We start from the raw sequence: 25,895 nt of genomic DNA, 5'->3' as shown, positions 1-25,895 counted from the left end.
TGTTTTAAAAACATAGTCTTTAAAAGACAAAAAGAATGAATACTGTAACGTACCATGGTGCATCAAATACACTCCTCTCCCCACATATTGGGGAGCAGTCTGGCACAGATAGTTAAGTCAGGCAGTTCTGGGATGGAATCTCAGGTCCACCCCAGTTATTAACCTCGGGCATGTGAATTCGGAACCCCAGTGCCCTCATTTGGGCCCTCATCAGCCCAGCTGATTCCTTCTGTAACCCAATTAAGGGGGAAAAGGCCTTCATTACAAGGGCTTTGCTCTAAGGATCCACATTCCTCCCCAGGCACTTTTGAAAAATGGGGCACATTTGAAAAATGGGGGTCACACTGCCCTAACTGTAAAATATTTGGCACTTGACAGCAATCAGTAAGCATTAGTGGCCTTTCCCTCAAGCTGGGCAATCAAACTTCAGATAAACTGAGCTTATCTGCCTCTGTCAAAGGCTCTCTGGACTCTCAGAGGAACTGTTGGATGGAATGCTTTGGTGGGTGAAGGGAAGCTTTCTACCTGACAGTTTATAGCTGGGCCTGGGGGCGTCTGCAGAGAAGGAAACCTACCCATCCCCCTTGTCCTCCACAGAACCCTGAAGTCAAATGGAATGAGGAGTCAGCCTCAGCTTCTGGCACTGAGAAGGGTGATTCCTTGGCAAATGAACAACAATGTGGGACGCCAGCATGCCTACCCTGTTTAGTTTGAGAGCCCAGCTGATTCCTTCTGTAACCCAATTAAGGGGGAAAAGGCCTTCATTACAAGGGCTTTGCTCTAAGGATCCGCATTCCTCCCCAAGCACTTTTGACCTAAGTCAGCTTAAAGGCCACAGCAGCCTGGGTGCATGAAGCCACCCTCCTGGTGAGGGGCCTGGATTCCAGAAACAAAAGAGCAGCCTGCGAGGGGCGGCCTGTAAAGCCCTCCCGGATTAGGCAGGCACTTGGCAGGCACTCAGCAGCCAGTGTGGGCGGAAAGGGGCAGGAAGGGCAGGAACAGGGCCAGGCAGAGTGACCTTCCTCTCGGCAGGGCAGGGGCAACATCTCTGTGGCCAGCAGAAAAGCTGGGAGGAGGGCACAGAAAAGGAGGCGTAGCAGGACAGGCAGAGGCTTCCAGAAGCTCTCCCTCACAAGCTGCTGGCCCTTTATCACCTGAGCCAGACAAGAGAGCACGAGTTCCTCAGCCATAACCAGAGATGAGCAGGCTGGGGCACAGGGACAAGCGGCCGTGACGGAGTTCAGGTGCAGGGAGTGCAATCCACCTTATCAAAAAACACTTCTGTTATCAAAGTTTATTTTGGTTTTTATTATTTATTATTATTATTATCTTTAATGTTTGTTTATTTTTGAGAGAGAGACAGAGCACGAGCAGGGGAGGGGCAAGAGTGAGAGACTAAGACACAGAACCCGAAGAAGGCTCCAAGCTCCAGGCTCCAGGCTTCAGGCTCCGAGCTGTCAGCACAGAGCCTGACGCAGGGCTGGAACCCACTGACCGCGAGATCTTGACCTGAGCCACGAGATCTTGACCTGTGCCGAAGTCAGACGCCCAACTTCCTGAGCCACCCAGGCGCCCCTATTTTGGTTTTTAAAAGTAATAACAATGGAAGGGCGCGTGGGTGGCTCAGTTGGTTAAGTGTCAGACTCTTGGTTTTGGCTCAGGTCATGATCTCACAGTTCAAGAGCTCAAGCCCCACGTCGGGCTCTGTGCTGACAGTGCAGAGCCTGCTCTTGGGATTCTCTCTCTTCCTCCTTCTCTGCCCCTCCCCCACTCACACTCTTGGGCTCTCTCAAAATAAATAAGCTTTAAAAAAACAGTAACAATGGACAAGAAGAAACTATTAGATATACAACAAAATGTTAACAGCAGTATCTTGGAGGGCTGAGATCTTGTGTGATTTTTATTTTCATGCTTTCAACACTGTGGATTTTTTAAAAAAGAAACATTCAAAGTTAAAAAAAAAAAAAACAAACTCACAGAGAACAGATTGGTGGTTGCCAGTGGCAAGGAGGTGGGAGGTGGGCGAAATGGGTGAATGGAGTGAAAAGGTACAAACTTATAACTGTAAAGTAAATAAGTCCTGGGGATATAATGTACAGCATGGTGAAGACAGTAATATCGTATTCTGCATTTGAAAGTTGCTAAGAGATAAATCCTAAAAGTTCTCATCATGAGAAAAAAATGTAACTACGTGAAGTGACAAATGCTAACTATACTTATTGTGGCGATCATTTCCCAAAATGTACAAATACTGAATCCTTATGTTGTACACCTGAAACTAATATAATGTTATGCCCATAAAAAAAGAGTGCTTCAGGGATGAAAAGTACAGCATGGGAATACAGTCAATATACTGTAATAGCATTGTATGATGACAGATGATAATAATACTTATCATGGTGAGCACAGCTTAATGTATAAAATTGTCAAATTACCATGCTGTACATCTGAAACTAATAACATCGTATGTCAACTACACTTTAATAAAAATAAATTGAAAAGTAATATTCAAAAAAAGACTGAAATTTTAAAAACATTCAATGTATAGACATTTTATTACTTCAATACTGTGTTTCCAGTCTGAAAAGAAACAGAGGGAGGGACTAGATACCCACTGTATTAAGGCCCAGCTCAAAATGTATCCCCAAGGATTCCCTGGTAACTTCATGTCACGTCTTTGAGAAAGTCAGCCCTTTAATAATAACATGCCCCATGTCAGCACTGTGCTAAATATCCCACTTCGTCCTCACAAGATGCAAGGCCCCACCCAGGTCCAACCCAGAAGTAGTGACCTTTTTTTCTTTTTCCGTTTTACTAATTATAAATGATATATTCACTGACAACTTTTCTAAAGTAGAAAAAAATAACAAATATCACTTACGATCTCTCATGAAAAGTCCTAGTAAGTTTTACATGGATTCCTTTTTTTAATGTTTATTTATTTATTTTTGAGAGAGAGTGCGCACACACACAAGCGGGGGAGGGAATAAAGAGAGAGGAAGACAAAGAATCCCAAGCAGGCTCTGCCCTATTAGCTCAAAGCCTGATACGGGGCTTGAACTCACAAACTGTGAGATCATGACCTGAGCTGAAATCAAGAGTCAGACACTTAACTGACTGAGCCACGTCTTTACACGGATTCTTCAGATATTTTCCTCTGTGCAAACTTCTACAAAACGGAGTCATAATCTACAAGTATGCCCAACTGCCCCTTCAAGACAGCATCAGAAACCATATTTTCAATGGCTGCCTAGCATTTTGTCATCATAAGGTTGTGTCGTGATTCCACCAGATCCCCATTCTGGCATTTGGGCCATTTCTCATCCTTGTGGTCTCTGTTCTGGTCACTCACCAGACAGGCCTTCCCCGACTGCCCTCCCATAGCAGCCTGTGTGTTCCTACACTGAGCAGTGACTGTCCAATAAAGGGTTTATTCCTTCCACCCCGCAGAATGTGATCTCTGTGAGGGAGGGAGTCATTTTTCTCTCCAGGTCTGGGCTGTACCCCTGGTACCTGGCACACAGTTAAGGGCTAAAAAATATCTGCTGAATGAATGAACAAATGAATGTTTGAATAAATGAATGGAGTGTTCATGATGCACCTCAGCCAACACCAGCTGCGGGAAAGCTTCTCCCTGCCTGTGGCCATCCCTGTCCTGCCCCAGTCTCCCTTAGCCAGCCCTGCATCCTTCCCTGGGGTAACCAATGCAGGGGACACTGCGCCCTGAATGGGAAATTCCACCATGATGCGGGACAGTTCTGTGACCAGAGGCACCATTCTAGAGGAAAGGAAGGTGGTACATGTCCAGAAAGGCTTGCGTCCTTTAGGAACCACTCTCCTTGCTGACCAAGAGCTCTGTCTGGGGATTCCAAGGCAGAAAGAGGATTATTGAGAGGGACAGCTTTCCAAAAAAGGCTGAAGACAAGTGACTCACAACACCTACAAAGCCCAAACTGGAATACACAGAGTGGCGGCAGGGCTGTGTGGACAGGCTTCTGAAGATTCCATGCATGTGTCTGCTCCTCCAGTGCTCTCCCCTTTCTCACAGAGGCACTGACCTTGGCAGAGGTAGCAAACACTCTACACCTGGGCTGGTCTCAGATGTGCCTGGGAGAACAGGTGAGGCCAGGCTGAAGTGCAGTTCAACAGGCCTCAAGCCCACAGCCAGGACTGCTGGGCAGGGACCCTGGCTTGTCACTGCTGAAGGACAGATGGGGGAGAAAATTCAGCTTGTGCTCTTCACACACAGGCTATGCCGGCATTTTGAGGCTAACCTCAGAGGAGTTTGAAGGTCATGTGCACTGTAAAAGTTCAGCTGGTCACCCTTGTTTTCTCATATGAAGGGAGGAAGGGAGGTCTACATTTTGTAGACTTGGTGTCTTGTACTGTGTTGTTTTCTAACTGCCTTATGGTTTTACTTCTCATCATTCACCTATTCTTCCTTCAGATCTCAGCTTAAAAGTCACTTCTGAAAACAGTGCTTCCTGGTCATATGCCTTTCAGATATTCCCCAAGCACCTAGAACTTTCCCCCACCTATCTATCCATCCATCCATCCATCCATCCATCCATTCATCCATTCACTTTGAGTGTCTTTCTTCACTCCTCAACAATAAACATCATGAGAAAAGGGATGGGTTTGTCTTGTTCAGCTCTGTGACTCCAATACTTGACACAGAAGAAATACTCAATAATTAACAAAACGTCCAAATTTGGAGAATGGCACATACTTGAAATGAAAAGGGAAGTAAAAATGGTTTGCTCGGGATCTTAGAGGTTGAATAAAACTATCATAATGTGCAAATCAAAATACTCCCCAAGACCAGGAGGTGTAAGAACCTGGGGATGCTGAATTCTAGGGGAAAGAGAAAACTCTGTCCTTGCCTTGGGGTGCGTCAGTCTACCCAATAGCAGCAGGGGTTGAACACAGAGGAAAAAGGTGGTGTTTTATAAGGGACTGGGAACTTCAAGAATTCTAAATTACATACTCTACTCTCAGTCATTTCAAAGGCAATGTTTCCCAGTGTGTGTTCCATGACACCCCAGGCCCAATTTTATACTCCCTGAAGAACAGGGATCTGTGGGCCATACTATATACTGCATACTACTTTGTTCCTTCCTAAAAAGGAATCAGATATTAGCTCACTGGAATCCCTGAAACATTTGTTCAGGAAAAAAAATGCACATAGTTTTAGGAAACTCTAGGTTAAATCTGTTTATCCACAGATGACCATCACCACCATCCCTTTTTAGGGGGGATGGGGGCAGAGGAACAACATTCCAGAGAGCTTGTTCCGGGAGATGGTGATTTAGGGTGCTGGCAGCTGGGCACTGGTGTGCTGGGGACATTAAATTCCAATGCATCTGCAAGGTGAGACTCCAGAGAAAATCCCTGGTTCAACTCCCAACAAGTTGATGATGCTAAGCCGAAAGGTTTACTGAAAAGCTCTCTGAGATGAAAAGCCACAGTCTTCACCTGTTGAATTGCCCTGGTAAGAATTTCCACACAGCCATGGTGTTCAGAGCCTAGGAGAGGCACAAGACGACAGAGATGCCAGCTCACCCTGGCAGCCAAGAGCCGGGTGTCCTGCCTTGTGGGGTCTACGGACGGGCTCCAAATTAAATCCCCTCAACTTCCCTGTCTCATATATATATATATTACATATGTGTATATATGTGTACAATACACATACATTTATATATATATGTGTGTATATACATACATATATACATACACACATTTTAATATATTACATATGTATTTACAATTTTGGCAATTCCCAGTCCTCTGTAAACACAGACTTGGTTCCTCCCTGGAAACCACCTACTGCTATGTAGACTGAGGCACCTGTCTACTGTCACTGCCACACCAAGGCAAAGACAGAATTCAGCATCCCCAGGTTCTTATACCTCCTCTCTGGTCTGGTCTTCATGAGTATCTGGAATCACTCATTATGATGAACAGCTTTATACAACCTTCCATTTTATATACATGCATATATATATATATATATATATATATATATGGTTTTAAAACTCTGTGTATTTCCTTTGCCAGATACCATGTTCCATGCATTCTGTCCTCTCACCTCCAACAAGCCCACATGGTGGGGATTATCGGCATCCCAGTATTCAGGACAAGGACAGCTCAGAGAAGCTACATAACTTGCTGAAGGTCCCCCAGTTTGTAAGTGATGGATCTGAATCTGGGCTTTCTGATTCCATGCTCATAACACTGCTTTGCAGACTCTATGGGATAGTTTAGGTTTATGTTTTCCTTCCAAAATAATGTTATATTTAACAGGTTATAAAATATTTTATTACTGTAGGAATTTTAGAAAACACATATATGAATACAAAGAAAATTAAATTCACCAGCAATGCCACCACCAAGAGACAAGTGTGAGCATGTGCACGTGTTGGTAGACGCGCCTCCAGTCTAGCTTCTCTGCACACACATGCCCCCACTTCTCCCTCACACTGTACTATGGCCCTACTGACAGCTGTAACTCAACCTGGGCTCTCCATCGCAGCACTCAGCCTGTTGAGCTGGGCACAGTCAGTGGCACCACCAGGACTGGCTGATGCCCAGAAAAATGAGGCACAGAAGTGCAATGGCCAAAGCCGCCCTGTGGGTTAGTGGCAAATCCTGGACCTAGACATCAGAGGGACTGGCTGGGCCTGGGGTGTGGTGCTGCTTTGAGTGTGACAACCACTTTGTAAGTGGCCCAAGGTGCAGAGCAGGGGCAAGTTGCTCTCCCACACCAGCCGCTGAAGGAAAACCACACTGGTCTCCTTTGTGCTTCCCGCCATGCTCATCCTCAGTGCTGCCAACTGCTGCCTCCCTAGGGAGGCTGGGCCTCCAGGCACTGGGCCAGCTGGTTGGGAAACAGCTCGAGGGATGGTGTCTGCCTGAGAACAAAGAGTAGCAAGACATGAAGAAACATCATGTGTAACCAAGGTGACCAACAGGAAGCGGAGACTTGCAAATTGAAAGGGAAAAAGAAAGGGGAGGTGGGTAAGTTGGCTCTTCAGAGGCCTCAGAAGTACACACCTCTGACCCCAGAGGCCCTGCACAGTTCAAGGATCACCCTCCTTCCCCTCTCTGCCCCAATTGCTTCATAAAGCCCAAGAAGGTATTTTCGGTAAAGAACCAACATCACTGCGAGAACACTATTTCGACACCCTCAAGAGGGTGGTTTGCAGCACATAAAGCCAACAATGCCAGTGACATCCCCTCCTGCTGACCTCCGACCTGTCTTCCAGCAGAGAGAAAGGTCATCTCCAGCCACCACATCTCTCACTGGCCCCCTGAACTCAGAAAAGGGCCAGCTCCGGACACGCCTCTTTGTTCCCAGGAGCCACAGCCAATGGCGTCCAGAGCATACTCTGTGACAGGTCTGGCTGTAGCTGCTGGCATCCAACTGCGGCCAAAGGCATGTGTGTCTGCCTCTCTATGGTCCTGCCCCAGAGACCTCCCAACACCCCCAAAGACAACACTCATGGTCTTTTTATAAACTGTCCCCCATATTCTTCATTTCAGCAACTTCCTGATTTGACCACATCCCTCACACCTTATCTTCTCAATGGGGGGTGCCCCTCATTCTCCCACATGCTCTGTTATGTAGGGACAGGGGTCATGATGCACCCCCTTCCATGGTGGTTCTCTGTAACAGGTCCAACCCCTGGATCTCTCCCCCTTCCCTCCTGGGTCACCATTCCTAAGCTGTGGCTCCAGCAGCTCTTCACTCGACTCTTCCCGTTCCCAATTTCCAGATTCCTTCTGAGGGATTTTCCTGGGAACCTTGACCCTACCATGCAGCCTGAAACAGGTCAGTAAGGTAACCACTACCACAACCACTACCTCCATTCCCCTGCTGATATACAGTCCAGGGTTTCTACAACTATGGTCATTTGATCCCAGACATTGGAATCTTCTGAGAATTCCCTGAAAAATGGAGGCTTCCCCCTGTCCTGAGTTGAATAATGTCTCCCCCAAACCCCTACCTACCCAGAACCTCAGAATGTGACTTTTGGAAACAGGGCCTTAACAGATGAGACCAACTTACAATAAAGTTGTAATGGATTAGGGTGGGCCCTAAACCAATGACTGGTATCCTTATAAGAACAGAAAAGAGAGACATCTAGACACACAGGGGAAAGACTAGGCAAAAGCAGATACAGGAGGAAGACGAGGTCAAGATGGAGACAGAGAATGCATGAATGCAGCAATAAGCCAAGGAGCACTCCAAAAGTGTGAGAGAGTAAAGTTCTACTGTTTTAAGCCACCCAGTCTGAGGCAGCCCTAGCTGTCTACTGCATTCCCCATTTCCTGACTTACTGTATCTGACTTCCTGGAGACACAGCTGGGCATCCATCTGTGCTTTACGTGCACGTCATCTGAGCCTGATGCTTCATTATATGCTCCATAAAGGTAGAGAATTTTGTTTTGTTCACCACTTATATTCCCAGCAGCTGGCAGTGCTTAGCATGTGGTCAGCTGCTAAAAATAGGTGTTGAATGCAAGAATGAACATGCACTGATGTTCAAGAACTACTAGTGCCGTGGTCAGTGGTCAGGACAATTAACTCGTCTTTTTTTTTTTTTTTTTTTTTTTTTTTTTTTTGAGAGAGAGAGAGAGAGAGCAAAGCAGGGGACAGGGACAGAGGGAGAGAGAAACAGAATCTTAAGCAGGCCCCATGCTCAGCACCGAACCCAACGTGGAACTCAAACTTGAACCGTGAGATCATGACCTGAGCCAAAATCAAGAGCCACCCAGGGGTCCCTCCTTGTCTTTTCTTTCTTAAGCAACATTAATAATCAATTAGATAATATGAATCAAGGATTTAACACTATCTGGCTTATTGTAGGCACCCAATAAACATCAACTTGGTGGGCAGTGGGAGTCTTTAAAGAGGACACAGAAACTAGCATATGCTAGGGGTTTCCTAAGAATGATGTTCACTGTGACAAAGGCCCATCATGCTCAGCAATGGAAAAACGTAAGAAACTTGAAACCCTTCTCCCCTTTGTTAACTGGTCCTTTGATTCTATTTCCTCAAACTCTCAAATCTCTCCACTTCCTGCCCTGGTTCAGATGCGATTTCTCTGGACCACCACCAACACTGGAGACACAGGTCTCCAAGGCCAAGGCCATTTCCCAGTGATCCAGCACTCCCTCCTCATACCACTGTGCGTGCTCGCAGGATACGTGTACACATCTGGGAGACCCCAACCCCAGAGCCAATGCTCCCGGCCCCTCTCCTGCCCCTCCCCCACTCACTAGACCGCCCTTTGCAAGTCACTGTGTGACCATCACTCACTGCCCTGTGCCCTGAGAGATGAACTTCCTCCACGCCTCTCTCTGCCTAGCAAGCTTCTGCTTATCCTTTGAACACAGCCCAAACAGCACCTCCTCTTTGAAGCTTTTCACGTGTCTCTAGGCAACGGGATGTCACCATCTGTACAGTGGTTCACAGTGTGAGCTTTGGAGCCAGGTTGCCTGCCTTCAAATCCTGGCTCTGCCATCTTCGTAGCTGCATGGCTTTAGGTAAGTCATTTAACTCTCTAAATTCTCCTGAGTCTCACCCGTAAAATGAGGATAATTACAGTACCTTCTGGGGGGGCTGCCTGAGGACTTTGATAATGGAAGGAAATGTGTATCAAGCAAGCGTCCATTAATGTACATTAACGTGGACTATCGTTACTGATGTTGAGGCCCCCAGGGTGTGGTTGAGTCCACAGCCTCTCCTGGCAGAGCCTCCCATAGGTCTACAGGTTATACGTGGGGCTCAGTAAATGCTGACTGAAGGGGCTGTCTGCCAGTAAGGCCATGGAGATGGTCCAAGGAAATAAGCCAGTATTCTGCCATCCCCACTCATGGTCTAGAAAGGTTGCCTGTGGCCCTGGGCTTCCTCCTTTCTCACCAGAATGCTGAAATCCCTTCCTCCCAAAGCAGGCTTCCAGGGAGGTTCCTGACAACTGGGAAGATATCCCTAGTGGTCTGACAACACTTCTCCCACAAACCACTTCATGGCCAATCTCAAAAGTAACCATACAAAATAAGCCCTGAAGTATTAAGGGATAACGCCTGCCACTTGCTTCCAGAAAAAAAAAAAAAAAAAAGTATCAAGATGGAAGAAGAGAATGATAAGGCAAATGTGTGAAATGTTCACAATTGTGAACTGTGTTGGCAACTCTCCTGTATGTTTGATATTATTTCAAAACAGAAAATGAACACAAAAGGAGAGACTAACGAGATCTATCAACTCAGAACCAACAGCCTTGTCCCACTAACCCCCGCCTTCTCACGTCCCTCAAGGGGAAGTTTGTGTTACCCCATCACTGACTTCAAGGCTGGCTGCAATTCTTTTGCCCGTCCTAAGTCATACTCTGCACAGCAGATCGCACGGTCTCAAAGCCCCAGCTCTCCCACTTAATAGGGAAGTCCGGGCTGAGCATTTAAGCTCTCAGAGGCCATTTCTCTACCAGCAGGGTGGAGTTACTGGGAGCCATGCTACCTGCCCCAAAAGCCTGTTTCAACAGCGAAATCCAGGAAGGCAGTGTGTGGGCTGTAGGACACAGACTCCAGATAAGGTGTCTGTGATGTGCAGCAGTCACTCTGCTCAGAGCTGAAGAGACACGGCCCTGGCCTGCCCTCTCGGGCCTGCTGTCTAGGGGGGAGGCTGGTTCTAAATCAGATAATCCCATTAATAAGTGTCGAATTACAAATCATACTGAGTGCTGAAGCAATAATGCACGGTGGTCTGAGAATGTAACAAGGGTCCCAGGCCCGACCTTGTCTGGAGGGGAGTAAAGAAAGGCTTCTCTGAGGAAGCAATGTTTGAGCTGACAGCTAGCTAGACAAAAAGTAGGTTACAGCACACTAAAATCCCACAAGAGTAGGGAAGTATATAAACCAAACTGTTAACAGAGAACTCAAGTTAAATGATACCTTTAGGAAGGAACAGGCCAAATCAAGGTAGGGGACATTTATCAGAACAAATGACCTGGTTTCTCCAAAAATCAAGGTCATGGGGAAAAAATGTTTTTAAGGGAGAGGGGTGCAGGGAAGGGAGTCTATCAGAGAATTAAAACCTTAAAGAGTAATTTAAAAAAAATTTTAAGTTTATTTATTTATTGTGAGAGACAGAGAGAGCAAGCAAGGGAGGGGCAGAGAGAGAGAGAGAGAGAGAGAGAGAGAATCCCAAGAAGACTCTGCACTGTCAGTACAGAGCCTGATATAGGACTCAAACCCATGAACCACGAGATCATGACCTGAACCAAAACCAGGAGCTGGATGCTCAACCAACTGAGCCACCCAGGCACCCCTTAAAGAGTAATTTTTAAGAAATGTAATACATGGACCTTATCAGGATGATGATTTGAATAAACCAACTATAAAAGCCATTTTTGAGACAAGTGGGGAAGCTTAATATGGACTGGGCAATAGTAGATATTAATGAATCGTTAATTTTGTTAGGTGTGATAGTGGCATAGTTGTTACATTTAATTTTCAATGTTTATTTTTGAGAGAGAGAGAGAGAGAGAGAGAGAGAGCGCTTGAGTCAGGGAGGGGCAAAGAGAGAAGGAGACACAGAATCCAAAGCAGGTTCCAGGCTCTGAGCTGTCAGCACTGAGACTGATGCGGGGCTTGAACCCACAATCCGTGAGATCATGACCTCAGCCAAAGTTGGACACTTAACCAACTGAGCCACCAAGGCATCCCCAAAGTTGTTACTTTAAAAAAAAAAGCCTGTTAGCAGATATTTATATGTAAAATCACATGTTGTCTGGGGAACAGATGAAACAGGTACTAAGCTAAGTGGAAAGTACATGGGGATTCATTTTACTATTCTCCCTACTTTTGTGTATCTTTAAAAATTTCTATCATAAAAGTTAAGAAAAAAACAGAGGTACACTCCAAAGAATTAGACATGCTCTGAGCTGTCTGGGATTTTTGCAATGATCAGAGAAATCAACTGTCATCAAGCACAAAGCTGTCTTCCACAATGTCACATCTAATGACTCCACAAATTTTAGTGTGTTAGACCAACCACAGTGAAACCAATTCCCTTCTGATGGGCATTTAGGTTCTTTCCAACTTTTCCGTACAGCAATTGAATCTAGTTCCTGATGCTTCTCTTCTAATGACCATCCCTTCCCATTCTTGTTCCCTCAACCCACCCACCCAAGTCACTGGATGATCATTTCTGGAATAAGTAGCTCGTGGTACCAGTGTGGATCTCTCTATCATAAAGGATGTCCAAGCTCTGGCACTACCTGCTCCAGTGACCTCTAAGGGAGCCAATGCCTCTGGACAATTCAAATTTGGCCTCAGAAGGAGTCAGTTCCCAAGTAAGTGCCACTTGGAGGTAGGAGGCAGCACACACTGAGGGGGCTAAGAGGGAGCACTAGGAGTTTTCTGGCCAGGGCGGAAGGTACTTCAACAGCCCTTACCCAGCCCAAGATGGGTCCCAGGCTGGTTCCCTGCTGCAGATGGGGCCCCTCAGGTCTGGGAAGGTATCAGAGTTCCCTCCTTATTCCCCTCCAGTGCTTTTCCCACTCTGGGTTCCCATTCCTTTCAACACAGCCAGGAGACACCATTTTGACCTAACCAAATGGCATTGATTTTTTTCCAAAACAGTAATACCTAGGTTTAGCAAAGCTGCTGGGAAGCAGGCACTCTCCCACACCACTGGTGGAAGTGCAAACAGGTGCAACCTTTCAGGAATTAACCGGTGATATGCAAAGTTCTCAAAATTATACCCTGTGACCAACAATTTCACTTTAGGAATTTATTCCCATGACCATACTTTTATTTATTTATTTATTAAAAAAATTTTTTTAAACATTTATTTATTTTTGAGAGAGAGAGACAGACACACAGAGCATGAGCAGGGGAGTGGCAGAGAGAGAGGAAGACACAGAATCCAAAGCAGGCTCCAGGCTCTGAGCTGTCAGCACAGAGCCCGACGTGGGGCTCAAACTCACAAACCATGAGATCATGACCTGAGCCAAAGTCGGACACTTAACCAACTGAGCCACCCAGGCACCCCCCACAGCGCTATTGAAAATCAAATGGTACATGAGAGGGGCTCCTGGGAAGCTCAGTCAGTTGAGCATCTGACTTCTGCTCAGGTCATGATGTCACAGTTTGTGAGTTCAAGCCCCGTGTTCAGCTCTGTGCTGACAGCTCAGAGCCTGGAGTCTGCTTCAGATGCTGTATCTCCCTCTATCTCTCTGCCCCTCCCCCACTCGCGCTTTCTGTCTCTCAAAAATAAATAAATATGAAAAAATTTTTTAAAAATCAAATGGTACATGAGAAATGCCTCAAAGGACAAGGGAGAAATGGATGAAAGAGCTGTGTTGTATAAATAAACAAATGGAATATTACTTAGCAAGAAAAAGGAATAAACTCCTAATAGCTATAACATGGATGCATCTCAAACATATTATGCTACGGAGAAAAAGGCAGACAGAAAAGAGTACGTATGTGTAACTCTATGTATATCAAACTCTAGGAAAGACAAATACAATCCAGAGAGACAAACAGTAGATGGCTTGCCTAGGGCTGGGAGCAGGATGGAGTGAGTGACTGAGAAGGGGCACAGAGGAGCTTTCTAGGTCAATGGCAATGTTGTACATCTTTTCTTCTTAAGATTCTGTTTTTAAGTTTATTGGGGCAATTGGGTGGCTTGGTCGGTTAAGTGACTTTTGATTTCGGCTCAGGTCATGATCTCATGGTTTGTGGGTTCAAGCCCCACATCAGGCTCTGTGTTGCTGGTATGGAGCCTGCTTAGGATTCTCTCTCTCTCCTCTCTCTCTGGCCCTCCCCTGCTTGTGCATGTGCTCGCTCGCTCTCTCTCCCTCTCAAAATAAGTAAATAAACGTAAAAAAAAATTTTTTTTTACGTTTATTTGTTTATTTAAGCATTCTCTCTCTATCCAATGGGGGGGGGGCTCAAACTGATGACCCAGAGACCAAGAGCCACGTGCTCCACCAACTGAGCCAGCTAGGTGCTCTGGCAATGTTCTGTATCTTGAACATGGTGGTAGTTACATGAATGCACACATTTATCAAAACTCACTATACACTGTAAACTGTATGCACACTTAAGATCTGTACATTGTAACATAGGTATAGCTATCTGGGTGGCTCAGTCAGTTGAGTGTCCAGCTTCGGGTCAGGTCATAGTCTTACGGTCTGTGAGTTCGAGCCTCGCATGGGGCTCTGTGCTGACAGCTCAGAGCCTGGAGCCTGCTCCCGATTCTGTGTCTCCTCTCTCTGCCCCTTCCCAGCTTGCACGCTCTCTCTCAAAAATAAATAAACATTAAAAAATTTTAAAAAAAGATCTGTACATTGTACTCTAGATTATAACTCAGTTTTAGAAAATGAATAAGCATTCCACCTAAATATCCAACAAGAAGATGAGCCAATCAAATCCTGGTGTATCCACACAAGAAAATGTGATGCATGATACTGTAGAAAAGTAGTTAATGATGTAGAAAACTATTTGGTATATACAGTGAAGGAAAAAATTAAGTTATAGAACCATAATATATATTTAGATAGAAAATGACCAAAAAGAAATAGTCCGTCCATTCATTCAATAAAAATGTATTGAGTATCTACTATATACCTTCATAATTACCATGAACAGAAAAGCCAAAAAAAAAAAAAAATCCCTTCTGGTCACAGAGCTTCTGTTCATTGGTTTCACAGAAAATATTTAAATTATTAAAATATACACATTAAAAAATCAAATGGTACAGCACAGTATAAAGTACACTACTTGTGTTCGAACACACAAACACACACCATATTTGTGTTTGTTTACGCATGGAACAACTTTGGAAGGATTCACAAGAAGCTGGAATTGGTGGCACCTTTGAGAGAAAAACTCACAGAATGAGACAGGGTGGAAGAAAGCCTATTTACTACCTACCCTTTCATATAGTTGGATTTTTTTTTTTTACCATGTTCTCATATTACCTATTCTAAATAAGCACAATTGCCTGTTTCTAATTTTTTTTTTTTTTTTTTGCTGGTGTCCAATAGCCAGGATTTCGGTGAAGAATGATACAGAAATGCATGAAATGAACAGAGTGTTTTGAGGCAAGGTATTTTCCATTTTTACTAAAAAAAAAAAAAAGCAAAAACAAAATAAAACTGTATCATGATAACATGCACACAAAGGAACAGAAGAACCTAAACCAAAAAATCAACAGAAATGACTTCCAAATGGTGAGACTAACTTTCTTTGCTTGTATTTATTTTTGCAGTTTCCTAAGCAAACAAGCAAAACAAAAACGAAAACAAAAAATCAAAAACAACCCACCCCAGTCTGTGTGTGTTTAATAACTTTTAAAAAAACAAAAAGAGAGAAAACAGCAGACCCAGTGTCACCTCTTTCTGCCAGGTGCTCAGATACTCCAGACAATCGTTGGCTGTACTCCCTTTACCCAAGGGGCAGTGTGGTTTAGACAGACAAAGAAGAAGTCAAGGGCAAGGGCACAGGGCCAGCTCAAGGCCTTAAATGTCCTCTCCTTACTTAGCATACGCTTCCCCAGCCAACCAGGGTGCCTGCCAACCCCCTTCTCCACCTCAAAATCAAGGCCCCAAAGGCCCATACCCATGTATTTTTCTCCTGGGACACCTGGGAGGCAGGTGGGGCAGGGATCACACTATCCTGAGGTGCAGATGAAAGGAAGCCTGCAAGATAACTTGCATCTTCCACAGATAAGGTGCACAGAGACCAAGTCTCAGGTGAGCACTGTGGGCACACTGAGCACTTCTGTTGTCTAAGACCAGAGGGGCTCATGAGAAAACACCCAGTTCTGATTCACCTTTGTCCCCAAGCTTCCTATAGAACACAAGTCGGGATACTGGAGTCTGGGTGTCTTAAAGCGGGATGCCACCATGAATGACGTCTCATCCAGCCCCCCAACCTCATTTCTCACTCCATCGTCTGTCTTCTGCATACAACCCCAGGGGTAGCCCAGATCACCCTTACAAGTGGGACTGTAGGAAACCCCTCCTTATACTAAAAGCCTCACCCTTCCCTCCAGAAAGGGGCCCTGTGGGCCAGCTGCTTAGGGTCTCCCTTGAAGACCACAACCATAAGGCAGCCTTGTCAGTAGGAAAGGGCTTGTCGAAACCAGCCATTTGGGGTCTGAGAGGCTTGAATGACACATTTCTGGAACTGAGCTGGGCAGACACGTTCTGTCACCAGTGTCTAGAACATTTTCTTATTGATAGATCTGGTTTTATGTCATAATTTGGGAAGAACTGTCCCTTGAGTGTGCAGAAACCCAAAAGGAGGGCAAGAGAATAGAAAAGCCAATTATGGGGTGACCTAGTCAAATTGTGGAGCATGGGCTTGGGTCAACACTTTTTATGAAGAGTCAAATGTTCAACCGTGCAGTGGAGAAATTTGAGGAATTTAGGGAGAAGAGCGAGAAGGAAAAACATTGATGTTGGAAGTGCAAAATAAAAGGATGTGAAAGCTTTAGAAGCCATTACAAAACGATGTGGCTTTAATCCAGGGGTGGCAGACCAAGCTGGGGTGAGATTCTGTCGTGTCCAGCTGTCAGAGTTCAGGCAAGAGAAGACGGCCCGGAGGGGTCCCTACTCTGCCCTGGCAGGTCAGAACACCATCATGTCCACCCCAGGGAGAGGCAACAGCAAAGGCCAAATCACTTCAAGGTGAGAAGCACCATACACAAGTGAGGTGCCAGAGCCAAATAAGGAAGGCTCTGGCCTGGCAATCAGCCCTTCCAATGCCCAAAGCAAGGCCAGAGCCCATGGCTGCTGGCTTCTCAGGGTGGCTTAAAGAAAACCCAACTTACAGAGTCACTGTAACACAGACTAAAGCCAGAGCCTACAATGCCACAGATGGAAGAGCCTTGACTCCCCTGCCTTGTATTTCCAACCTTTGTTAAAATGGACATTTTTGCAAATGAATCTACGGTCAAGCTCTGATACAATGATCTATTCGCTCTCAACAGAGTTACTCATACCCTCTGAGTCTTGTAGTTTCCCATCTGTAAAACAGGGTCAATCCCAGCACTAGGGCAGATATGAGAAGTGAGATAATACATGGAGGACATGCTTGGCACACTGCGGGCATCAGGAAGTGCTCAATAAATAGTAGCCGCTAACATTATCATCGCTAAATGTCACTTTTGTTGGTGGTGTTTAGGAAGATCTTTGTATACATTCAATCACAAATCAGTAAAAATGTCCTTGATCAGTCTACTGGTTCAAGAAATGTGTTCTCACACAGCTCAAGTTCTCTAAGTGTGGAAGGAAGCAAGCTTCAGGAAGCAGCTGATTGCTCTGCAGATCTGGAGCAGGGCAAGGAGACCCCCAAGGTGCCACATGACCCCAATCCTAGGAGGAGGTGAACAGGATGAAGGAGGGAACCTCTAGCATGCAGGCTCCCAGGAGCCCCGGAAGATAAAGCTACCAGGTCAAAACAAGTAGGGCTTGTCCACATGGTTTTGAGAGCGTGGGATCTTAAATTTTAAAGCTTAAAATTTTATTTTAAAGCTAATTTTAAACTTAAGGTGGATTCACCTTTTGGGGGGGAGAGGGGAAGGAGGCTCTCAGCTTTAATCTGAATATTCATGAGGGCATATACCTGGTCACCAGAAAACATCACCAACAGTCTCACTGTCCCCACTGGCCACAGTGATCATCTGTGATCATGTTCTCCTTCCCTCATGTTCAATGAAGAAGTTCAAGGGCACAGGTGTTACAAGTAAGAAACCTGATTCCCCTGTACTGGCTGGCAGCCCTTCGCCCCAACAGAAAGTAGCTGGAGAAAGGGGTTCCAGATTTGCTCTAGAAGAAGCAATAGGGCAGGAAAGATGATGAAGGGAGCAATTTAAGTCTGAGCATGGGATAAAGGTGGCCTGAGAGGGGGACACTTCTCTAGAGCGATCTGGAAGGAAGGAGGGTTCCATGGCTGCTTAGATTTTGCCGAGGGCACCTAGCTTCTGGGTCCCAGGTACGTGACTTTTGGCAAACTGAGGCCTCTCCCAGCCTCAACCCCATCACCATCCAATGGCCCAAAGGGATAATGATCCTTGTCTTAATCAGGACTACCTGTCACACTTGTGAAGCGTTCACAAGGTGGTCACAAACCCCAAGCCTTACTCTGCATACACGCTATGTGAAAGGGACTATCAGTTTCGCATTCAGCTTCCACTCAGCAATCGGTAAGTGTGAGGGCACAATTCCTGTCATGTGCCTACCACAGTTCTTAGGTCCTCTCATCACTCCCAACATTCCTATCAAATTCACCCCCCAGGTTACAGAAAAGGAAACTAAAGAAGATTCATTCTTTTCACCACTCCACTCAGATCAGGGAGGCTCCATTCTAGACACGGACACCTGGCACTGAATAAGACAGGCACAGGACTATTCTTGCAGAGCGTACATTCTAGTGTAGGGGAAAAGGTAATAAACAGGCAATAATTCCAGATGCTGGTAAATACTATAAAGGAAACAAAACAGGATGCTTTGATAGACACAGAGGAATAGTATTAGAGAAAGGCAGACTTCAAATAGAGGGAACAGCCAGTGCAAAGGCCCTGAGACACAAAATGAGCTTGACTTATTAAAGGAAGAGAAAGGAGGCCAATGTGGGAAGGCCAATGTAGGAGACAAGAGATGAGAGCAGGTGGGGCCCAACTATGTCAGATATTACAGGTACAGGTAAGAACTGGGAATTTTACTGAGAGCAATGGGATGACAGTGGAGGTCTTTAAGCAGGGAACTGACACGATCTAAGTTCTGGTGGTGGTGGGAAGAATGGACGATGGAAGCCAGGTTCAAAGAAGTTTAGAGAGGTCATACAAGCAGCTCGAGGTTTCACCGCCATAACTAGTGTGCATCTGACACCACCGTTCATTTCCACAGTGTCACATTTTACACACTATAGTGTAATGCTATTCTGGAATGGCACATCTGACAAAGTGGGGCTTCCACTAGCTTGGTGATCCAGCCTTGCTTCCTGCATCAGTCAACTGAGCATAACCACGCCCGGGTCGATGATGACAGTTCAACGGCACACACACAAACACGCTTTGTGTTTATCTGGGAACATTTGACAAACAACAGTGTCTACTGTGTGCCAGACACGCACAAAATTGTTCTACAGTGTTAGAAATGTAGTACTAGAATAGATGTTGACTAAAAAATTACTCTGGGAAAAATGAAAGGCCAGCCCTCATTCCTTAAGAAAGGTGAGGCTGGTATGGCTGCTGGGTTCCCCTTAGCCCTCACTTTTCTCTGCAAACTCTCCATAAAACCAAATTGTCTCAAGAAGCAGCTGGGGCGCCTGGGTGGCTCAGTCGATTAAGCGTCCAACTCCTGGTTTCGGCTCAGGTCATGATCTTGAGGTTTGTAAGTTCGAGCACCGCTTCAGACTGTCATCCGCTGTCAGTACAGAGCCCGCTTTGGATCCTCTGTCCCCCTCTCTCTCTGCCCCTCCCCTGCTCACATACACGCTCTCTCAAAAAATAAACATAAAAAAAAAAAAGCATCTGCTTCTTTGAACAGAGAGTGGAAATAAAGGAGGAAAATAGTTAATATGGGGGGGGGGGCATTTACATTATAAACCAAAGGAACCTGGGATTGCCCTGATAAGACCAGCTTCAAGGTCACAGAGGACCCTAGGCATCAACCGCTGAGTTTTCCATTTCTATCCTGTAAAGCCTCGACAAAGCTCTTCTCCCTCTGAGGCAGGCAGCCCAACAGGAAACTAAGAGCGATATGGCTTGGGTGAGGCACAATTAATGGGGGACCGCCCGCCCCTGCTCCTCTGAGTGGCTGGAAGGGTGTTCAGAACACTCATATAAAAGACTGGGGATTCTCAGGTGACTGAGCTGGTTGAGTTTATACTGCTTTCAGAAATCCTTCCTGCTAGAAAGGGACAAATTATACCAGTCATTGCTCCCAAGCTATGAGGAGAACTGATAACCACTCAAGCCTATGATCAACAAGGAAACCCAATTTCCATGGCAGTTCTTCCTAGTTCGTTTAGCCACTACCTCCAGAAAAGGACCAGGACTATACTGCCTGGCCTACCAACCCACTATCTCTGCCTTCTAACACTTTAAGACCTAGATTTCTTCTCCAGATGCTCAGAATGTGTGGCACCTTGGCCATTCTGCTCCAGGGAGAAGACCAAAAAAGCTACAGCCTGGGTAACCAACACAAGACAGAGATAGACTAACAGGTACAGGCAAAAGAAAAAAATATTAATTTGGCTGGAAGACAGCCACTCCCTAATGAGGGGGCAAAAAACAACAACCCTGAATATCTGGTGACTTTGTAAGAACTCCACAGACACTGGGTGCAAATGCACTACCTGTCTGTGTAGGGACCCAGGTACCCCACTAGGAAGACCTCTCCTTCCCTATATTGGGTTGAATTGTATCCACCCCCTTCCCACCAAATTCATGTCCACCTAGGAAATAGGGTCTTTTCAGATGTAATCAGTTAAATTAAAATACTGTATTAAAGTAGACCTTATTCCAATGACTGGTGTCCTTATAAGGAGAAAAAACAAACATAGAACTCTGTGTGACAACCAACTCAGAGTTTGGAACGATGCATCTACAAGCCAAGAAAGGCCAAGGATCAGAATGACTGTGCCAACACTTTGACTTTGGACTTGTAGCCTCCAGAATTGTGAGAGAACACATTCCTATTGTTTTAAGTCCTCTCCTCAAGGCAACCCTAGAGAACCAATATACTCCTCTATTTCACACCTGTTTCCCAAACCACCCTTCTCAGTCTCAGCCCAAAGACAGAAGGCAAGACACAGAGGCCCTTGCCTCAGTGGCCATCAGCACTTCCTTTGAGGTGAGGGGAGGGCAGCGATCCCATTTCAGCTGCCCCCAGAGGCAAACTGGCAGGGGAGTGTTTGTTTTCTCCTCACAGCCTCCCAGTTTTGTCGCCTCTCATTTAGACTGGTTTTTCTTAAAGTTTACTCAGTTCCATCCTAGAGATTTGTGGGGTTTTTTGTTTTTGTTTTTGTTTTTGTTTTTGAGGGAGACATAACTTCTATATACCTTACACTTTCACTTACCTAACATTTCTTTCTACCCAGTCACAACTTTTACTATCTTAAAAGGAACTGTTAGATCATTACAATCAATGGGAAATCAGCATCATTTGTCCTATGCAGAACTTGCTAGATTTTCATTTTTTAAATTTCACATTAAAATGAATACACAATAATTGTTTCTTTTAAAGGTACCATTTAAAATAATCTCTTGTGGCAATACTATGGGAAATATAGCTTTAAGGACTACAGTCGCGATCTCCGAGTTCCTAACCAGTAAACCAGTTAAAGCTCTCCAATCTCCAGTTTCTCCCCCACAATTTTCCGGGAGAAGGCTAAGGGCAGGAAGAAAGCAAGGCCATCAGGAGATCCAGTACCTACAAGGGACGACCGGAGGACATCGAATCGAGACCCAAAGGCACTTTAAATACCCAGCCACACAACCGCGGCAGGGAGGAACTGACCTTCTCGCGCAGGGTGCAGTGGACGTCTGAGGCGACGCGCCCTTCCCACCACGGCTCATCCATCATCGGGTATGCAGCACAGAGATCCGACGCTACCGGGCTCTCAGGGCGCACCCTGCGTGGACACGGGCAACTTGAGCAGCCGCAGCACGCCTCCCCGGCTCGGACCCGCGGCATCCCTATTCTCGCTCGTCCCCGGCCAGGGCCCGAATGGGCGCCCCTTCCTACCCCGCTGAGAGGAGCCAGTGGTCGCCTCCGGTCCCAGCCAAGGGTGCGGTGCCCCCTTGCCCTCTGCTCGAGGGAGCCGGGGCCACCTGGAACTCTGCAACAACTTGCAGAATTATCTTCCTTTTTGCAAAAGTTGCGCAGAAAGTTGCCGACTCCGCTAGCTCACCCAAGGCTGGAGCTCCGGCAGCGGCCACCGGCTCGCCGTCCCCAACTCCTCCCCCGCCGCCCAGCCTTTGTCCTGCTCCCACATCCTGCCCTCCAGCCGGGGCGAAACTCACGCATCCCTCTTCGGGCGTGGGGGGCTGCGGGTGCCAGGCCCCTCTCAGGGCCAAGCCAGCGGTGCCCTCGGGTGTCTGCACGCGGCTGGGCGCGCGCGCGCGGGGCGCCCCACGCTCTCGACGTTCGCCTCCGCAGCCCCGCTCGCCCTCGTCGCCGCCGCGCCCCTGCTTGCGCTCGGGTCCCGCCGCGGCTCGCAGCCTCCCGGCCGCCGGGGGCCTCCCTCCCTCGCTGGGGGAATTGGGGGCCGGGCCACGCGCATGCGCCGGCGGCCCGCACCCCGTGGGGCGGGGGGCTGGGAATTGGAGTCTTTCTTTCGCCGGCGCTGGCTCCGCTTCCTGCCCGCCCGCCTCCCCCGCTTGGGTGGAAAGCTTCCTCTCACCTTCGCGGAGGCTCTGGGTGGCCTCCTGGGCTCCTCGCCGGCTTCCGCGGGGAGCTCAGGGACCGCAGCGCCACCTGCGCGCACCACGCGTGAAGAGCGCGGGCAGGATGCCCCCAGAAAGTTCTGTCTCCCGCGTGCGCTGCTGTGGCCAATTTTACGTCGGTTCCACCTGTTTTTTCTTTCTTAATTCTTCTTCTTCTTCTTTTTTTTTTTAAACTCGTCTCGCGATGGGGAGGTAGATTTCTAAACGGACAATTCCCACGAACGCTCCAGAAAAGCCGCTCTTGGTTACCCACGAGTCCTGAATTCAAAAGGAGGCTCAGTGAATCAACTGGTGTTTATTGTGTTCCTGCAGAGTGTAGATCTGCGTCTTAGAGTGGTGGAAAACCAACGGTACCTGGATGGAAAGCATTGTCTTTTTAATTAAGCTGATTGTTTTCGGAAAGGCACTCCCTTTAATCAGCTGATCTGTTGGCACCGCAGTGGGCTGTCCTCTTGGCTGATGGTTTTTTTTGTGATACTTTTTGAGATTCGCAGACTTGTTTCAAACCCACCTACAAACTGGATAATTTTTGCCAAGTTCCTCACATGTTCTAAGACGGGGAACCCTCTTGTGTAAAATGGGAATAAAAATTGCACCAGCCTGTTGAAGATACTGTATTATTAAAGAAGATAATTCGTGTGAAGTGATAATTGCCATGTCAGGTATAAAAAGAACACTCAATAAATAGCCACCACTAAAGCGCCTTTAGTTTCTGACTGGTTTCCTGAAAGCACATACCCACCTGGATAAAAATTTTAAAGTCAGCTTTGACAAGCTTCAACTGGAGCTTAAAGAGCAATTTTAATGTAAAATATATATAGTGTATAATACGTATATTATACAGTATATATACTCTCGTAAAAGTGTGAAATACCTAGGAATAAAGTTACTGAGAAATAAAGGCTTTTAATGAAGACATTATAAAAGTCGAAACATAATAAGAAAGTCTTGAAGAAATAGAAGGTGAAAATACCAACTTTACCCAAATTTAGTCCTTTAGTAAAATTCTAATGATTGTGGGTAGACGAGGCTGGAAAAGATAACATGTAACACTTTCTGTAACATTCAAATGGAAGAATATCCATGAGAAAATCTAAGAATTTTAAATTTTAAAAATGGAGGAGATAGACCTATATTACCAAATCTTAAAACATATTGCTAACCTGGGGTGCCTGGCTGGCTCAGTCAGAAGAGCACGCAACACTTGATCTTGGGTTCATGAGTTCGGGCCCCACATCGAGTGTAAAGATTAATTTTAATAAAAAAACAATAAAACATAAATTTAAAAAAACATATTGCTAAGGTATAATTATAATAGTGTGGTGTCAATACAAGAGTGGATGGATAACCATCAGTGGAATAACTGAAGTCTAGAAACGTATACAACATACTTAAAATCCAATCTTAGGATAAATGTGGCATTTCACTTTTGTGTGGAAAAGGATAAATTCTTCATTAAATTAGGCTGAGGAAATTAGTTAATTTGGGGGTAAAAGTAAAACTAGAGATTTGTTTCAATCATCATTCAAATAAATATAAGAACCTGTCAAATGACAAAACTAAAATAGTGATGCCTGGGTGACTCAGTCAGTTGAGCGTCTGACTTCAGCTCAGGTCATGATCTCACCGTTCCTGAGTCTGAGCCCCCACATTGGACTTGACCACTTCAGATCCTCTGTCTGCCCCACCCTCTCTGCCCTTCCCCCACTCATGCATGCATGTTCTCTCAAAAATGAATAAACATTTATAATAAATGAATAAACATATATAATATATATACATGTACTATATATTATATATATACATGTATATTATATACATACATACCTGCCAAATGACAAACCAAAACAATTTAGTAACAAGTCTGATGTCCTTTATTCAAGGGAACACAGTCCATGGATTGGGAGAGTGCAGTGTCTCACCAGCAGTGGAGAGCTCTTCCAGAGGGATTTTGGGCAAGAACAAGTTTTATAGAATGTTACAAGAGGTAATGCAGAAGCAAGGCATGACTCATTAAGAGGTTAGAGATTTCCTTATAAGGCTAGCAGGTCCTATTTCCTAAGGTAAGGTAAACTAGCTAAAGCTAACTTGGAGATGTGTGATTGGTGTATATTAGGTTTCCTTGCCAGGTGTTTCCAGAAAAGTGCAGAATGACTTAGGTTTAGATTTGTGATGTGGCACAGACTACTAGGGTGGCCTCCGTTTTAGGGGTCCCTATATAAATTAGTTTTATCAAGCCCAAAGAACTACAAACAACAACAAAATACAAGACAATTAAGAGAAAATATAGGTGCATTATTTCAGAAGAGAAAGCCCAGATATAAAGCACAGGAAGAAAGCCAAGGATGAGTATATATATTCGAGTAAATATGCAAGAGTTAGATATATCAGATGTCACAAAAAAGGCAAATGACAGATTGGAGAAAATGTTTTTAACAAATGTGACAAAAGGTAGATCTTACTATCTGAACCTTTCATAAATGATTACCACATGAAACACATCAAAATTCAGAATTTCATGTATGCCATGAAAGAAGGAATTCAAAAGGATTAGTATCATTTTTAAAATGTGCATACTGGGGCGCCTGGGTGGCTCAGTTGGTTAAGCATCCCACTTTGGCTCAGGTCAAGATCTCTCAGTTTACAGGTTCAAGCCCTGTGTTGGGCTCTGTGCTGACAGCTCAGAGCCTGGAGCCTGCTTCGGATTCTGTGTCTCCTCTCTCTGCCCCTCCCCCACTTGTGCTCTATCTCTCTCTCTCTCTCAAAATAAATAAATGTGAAAGAAAAATTTTTAATGTTCGTACTCACTACAAACACATTACAAATTTTTTTAGAAACTTTGTGATACATCTTTGTTGAGGATTTTTAAAAACACAGCAGGCAAAAATTAAATAAAATAAAATAAAATTAAAATAAAATAAAATAAAATAAAATAAAATAAAATAAAATAAAATAAAATAAAATAAAATAGGGGCACCTGGGTGGCTCAGTTGGCTGAGCGTCCAACTTTGGCTCAGGTCATAATCTCACAGTTTGTGGGTTCGAGTCCCATGTCGGGCTCTGTGCTGACAGCTCAGAGCCTGGAGCCTGCTTCAGATTCTGTGTCTTCCTCCCTCGGCACCTCCCCCACTTGTGCTCTGTCTCTGTCTCTCAAAAATAAATAAACATGAAAAAAATTAAAAAAAAATACAGCAGGCGAGGGGTGCCTGGGTAGCTCAGTAGGTAAAGCATCTGACTCTTGATTTGGGTTCAGGTCATGATCTTGTGGTTTGTGGAATCGAGCCCCAAGTCAGGCTCTGTGCTGACCGTGTAGAACCTGCTTGGGATTCTCTCCCTCTCCCTCTCTCTCTCTGTTCCTCCCCCACTCGTGCTCTTTCTCAAAATAAATAAAAATTTAAAAAATCTGTACATAACATGCGAATGC

At 45.5% G+C, this 25,895-nt stretch overlaps 1 protein-coding gene and 1 long non-coding RNA gene across 5 annotated transcripts in view; one reads left to right on the top strand and one right to left on the bottom strand.

The window, feature by feature from the left end:
* Positions 1-22,734, bottom strand: part of CCNJL (cyclin J like) — a 58,844-nt gene extending 36,110 nt beyond the window's left edge. The window contains exons 1-2 of one of the 4 annotated variants that reach the window (XM_047091672.1): positions 22,429-22,734; positions 21,543-21,657 (exon numbers count right to left, since the gene is read on the bottom strand). In XM_047091672.1, the coding sequence (XP_046947628.1) occupies positions 21,543-21,608 (66 nt within the window). In that variant the 5' untranslated portion in view covers positions 21,609-21,657; positions 22,429-22,734. Of the gene's footprint in view, positions 1-8,340; positions 8,618-21,542; positions 21,825-22,048; positions 22,141-22,428 lie in introns of those variants that run through there. The other 3 variants (XM_047091663.1, XM_047091656.1, XM_047091677.1) reach the window with 3 other exon arrangements.
* Positions 9,299-18,254, top strand: LOC124520659 (uncharacterized). Its single transcript, XR_006964359.1, has 3 exons — positions 9,299-9,549; positions 12,195-12,356; positions 15,060-18,254. It is a non-coding gene; the product is annotated as an uncharacterized LOC124520659 (long non-coding RNA).
* Positions 22,735-25,895: the final 3,161 nt, after the last annotated feature.

Source organism: Lynx rufus, unplaced genomic scaffold, assembly GCF_022079265.1.
Source record: "Lynx rufus isolate CCGP_SWC_20201006 ecotype Redwood Valley unplaced genomic scaffold, mLynRuf1.p SCAF_1, whole genome shotgun sequence".
In the NCBI taxonomy this organism is placed as follows: Eukaryota; Metazoa; Chordata; class Mammalia; order Carnivora; family Felidae; genus Lynx; species Lynx rufus.
Note: the sequence above shows the minus strand (reverse complement) of the source record. Positions and strands in the feature narration are given on the sequence as shown.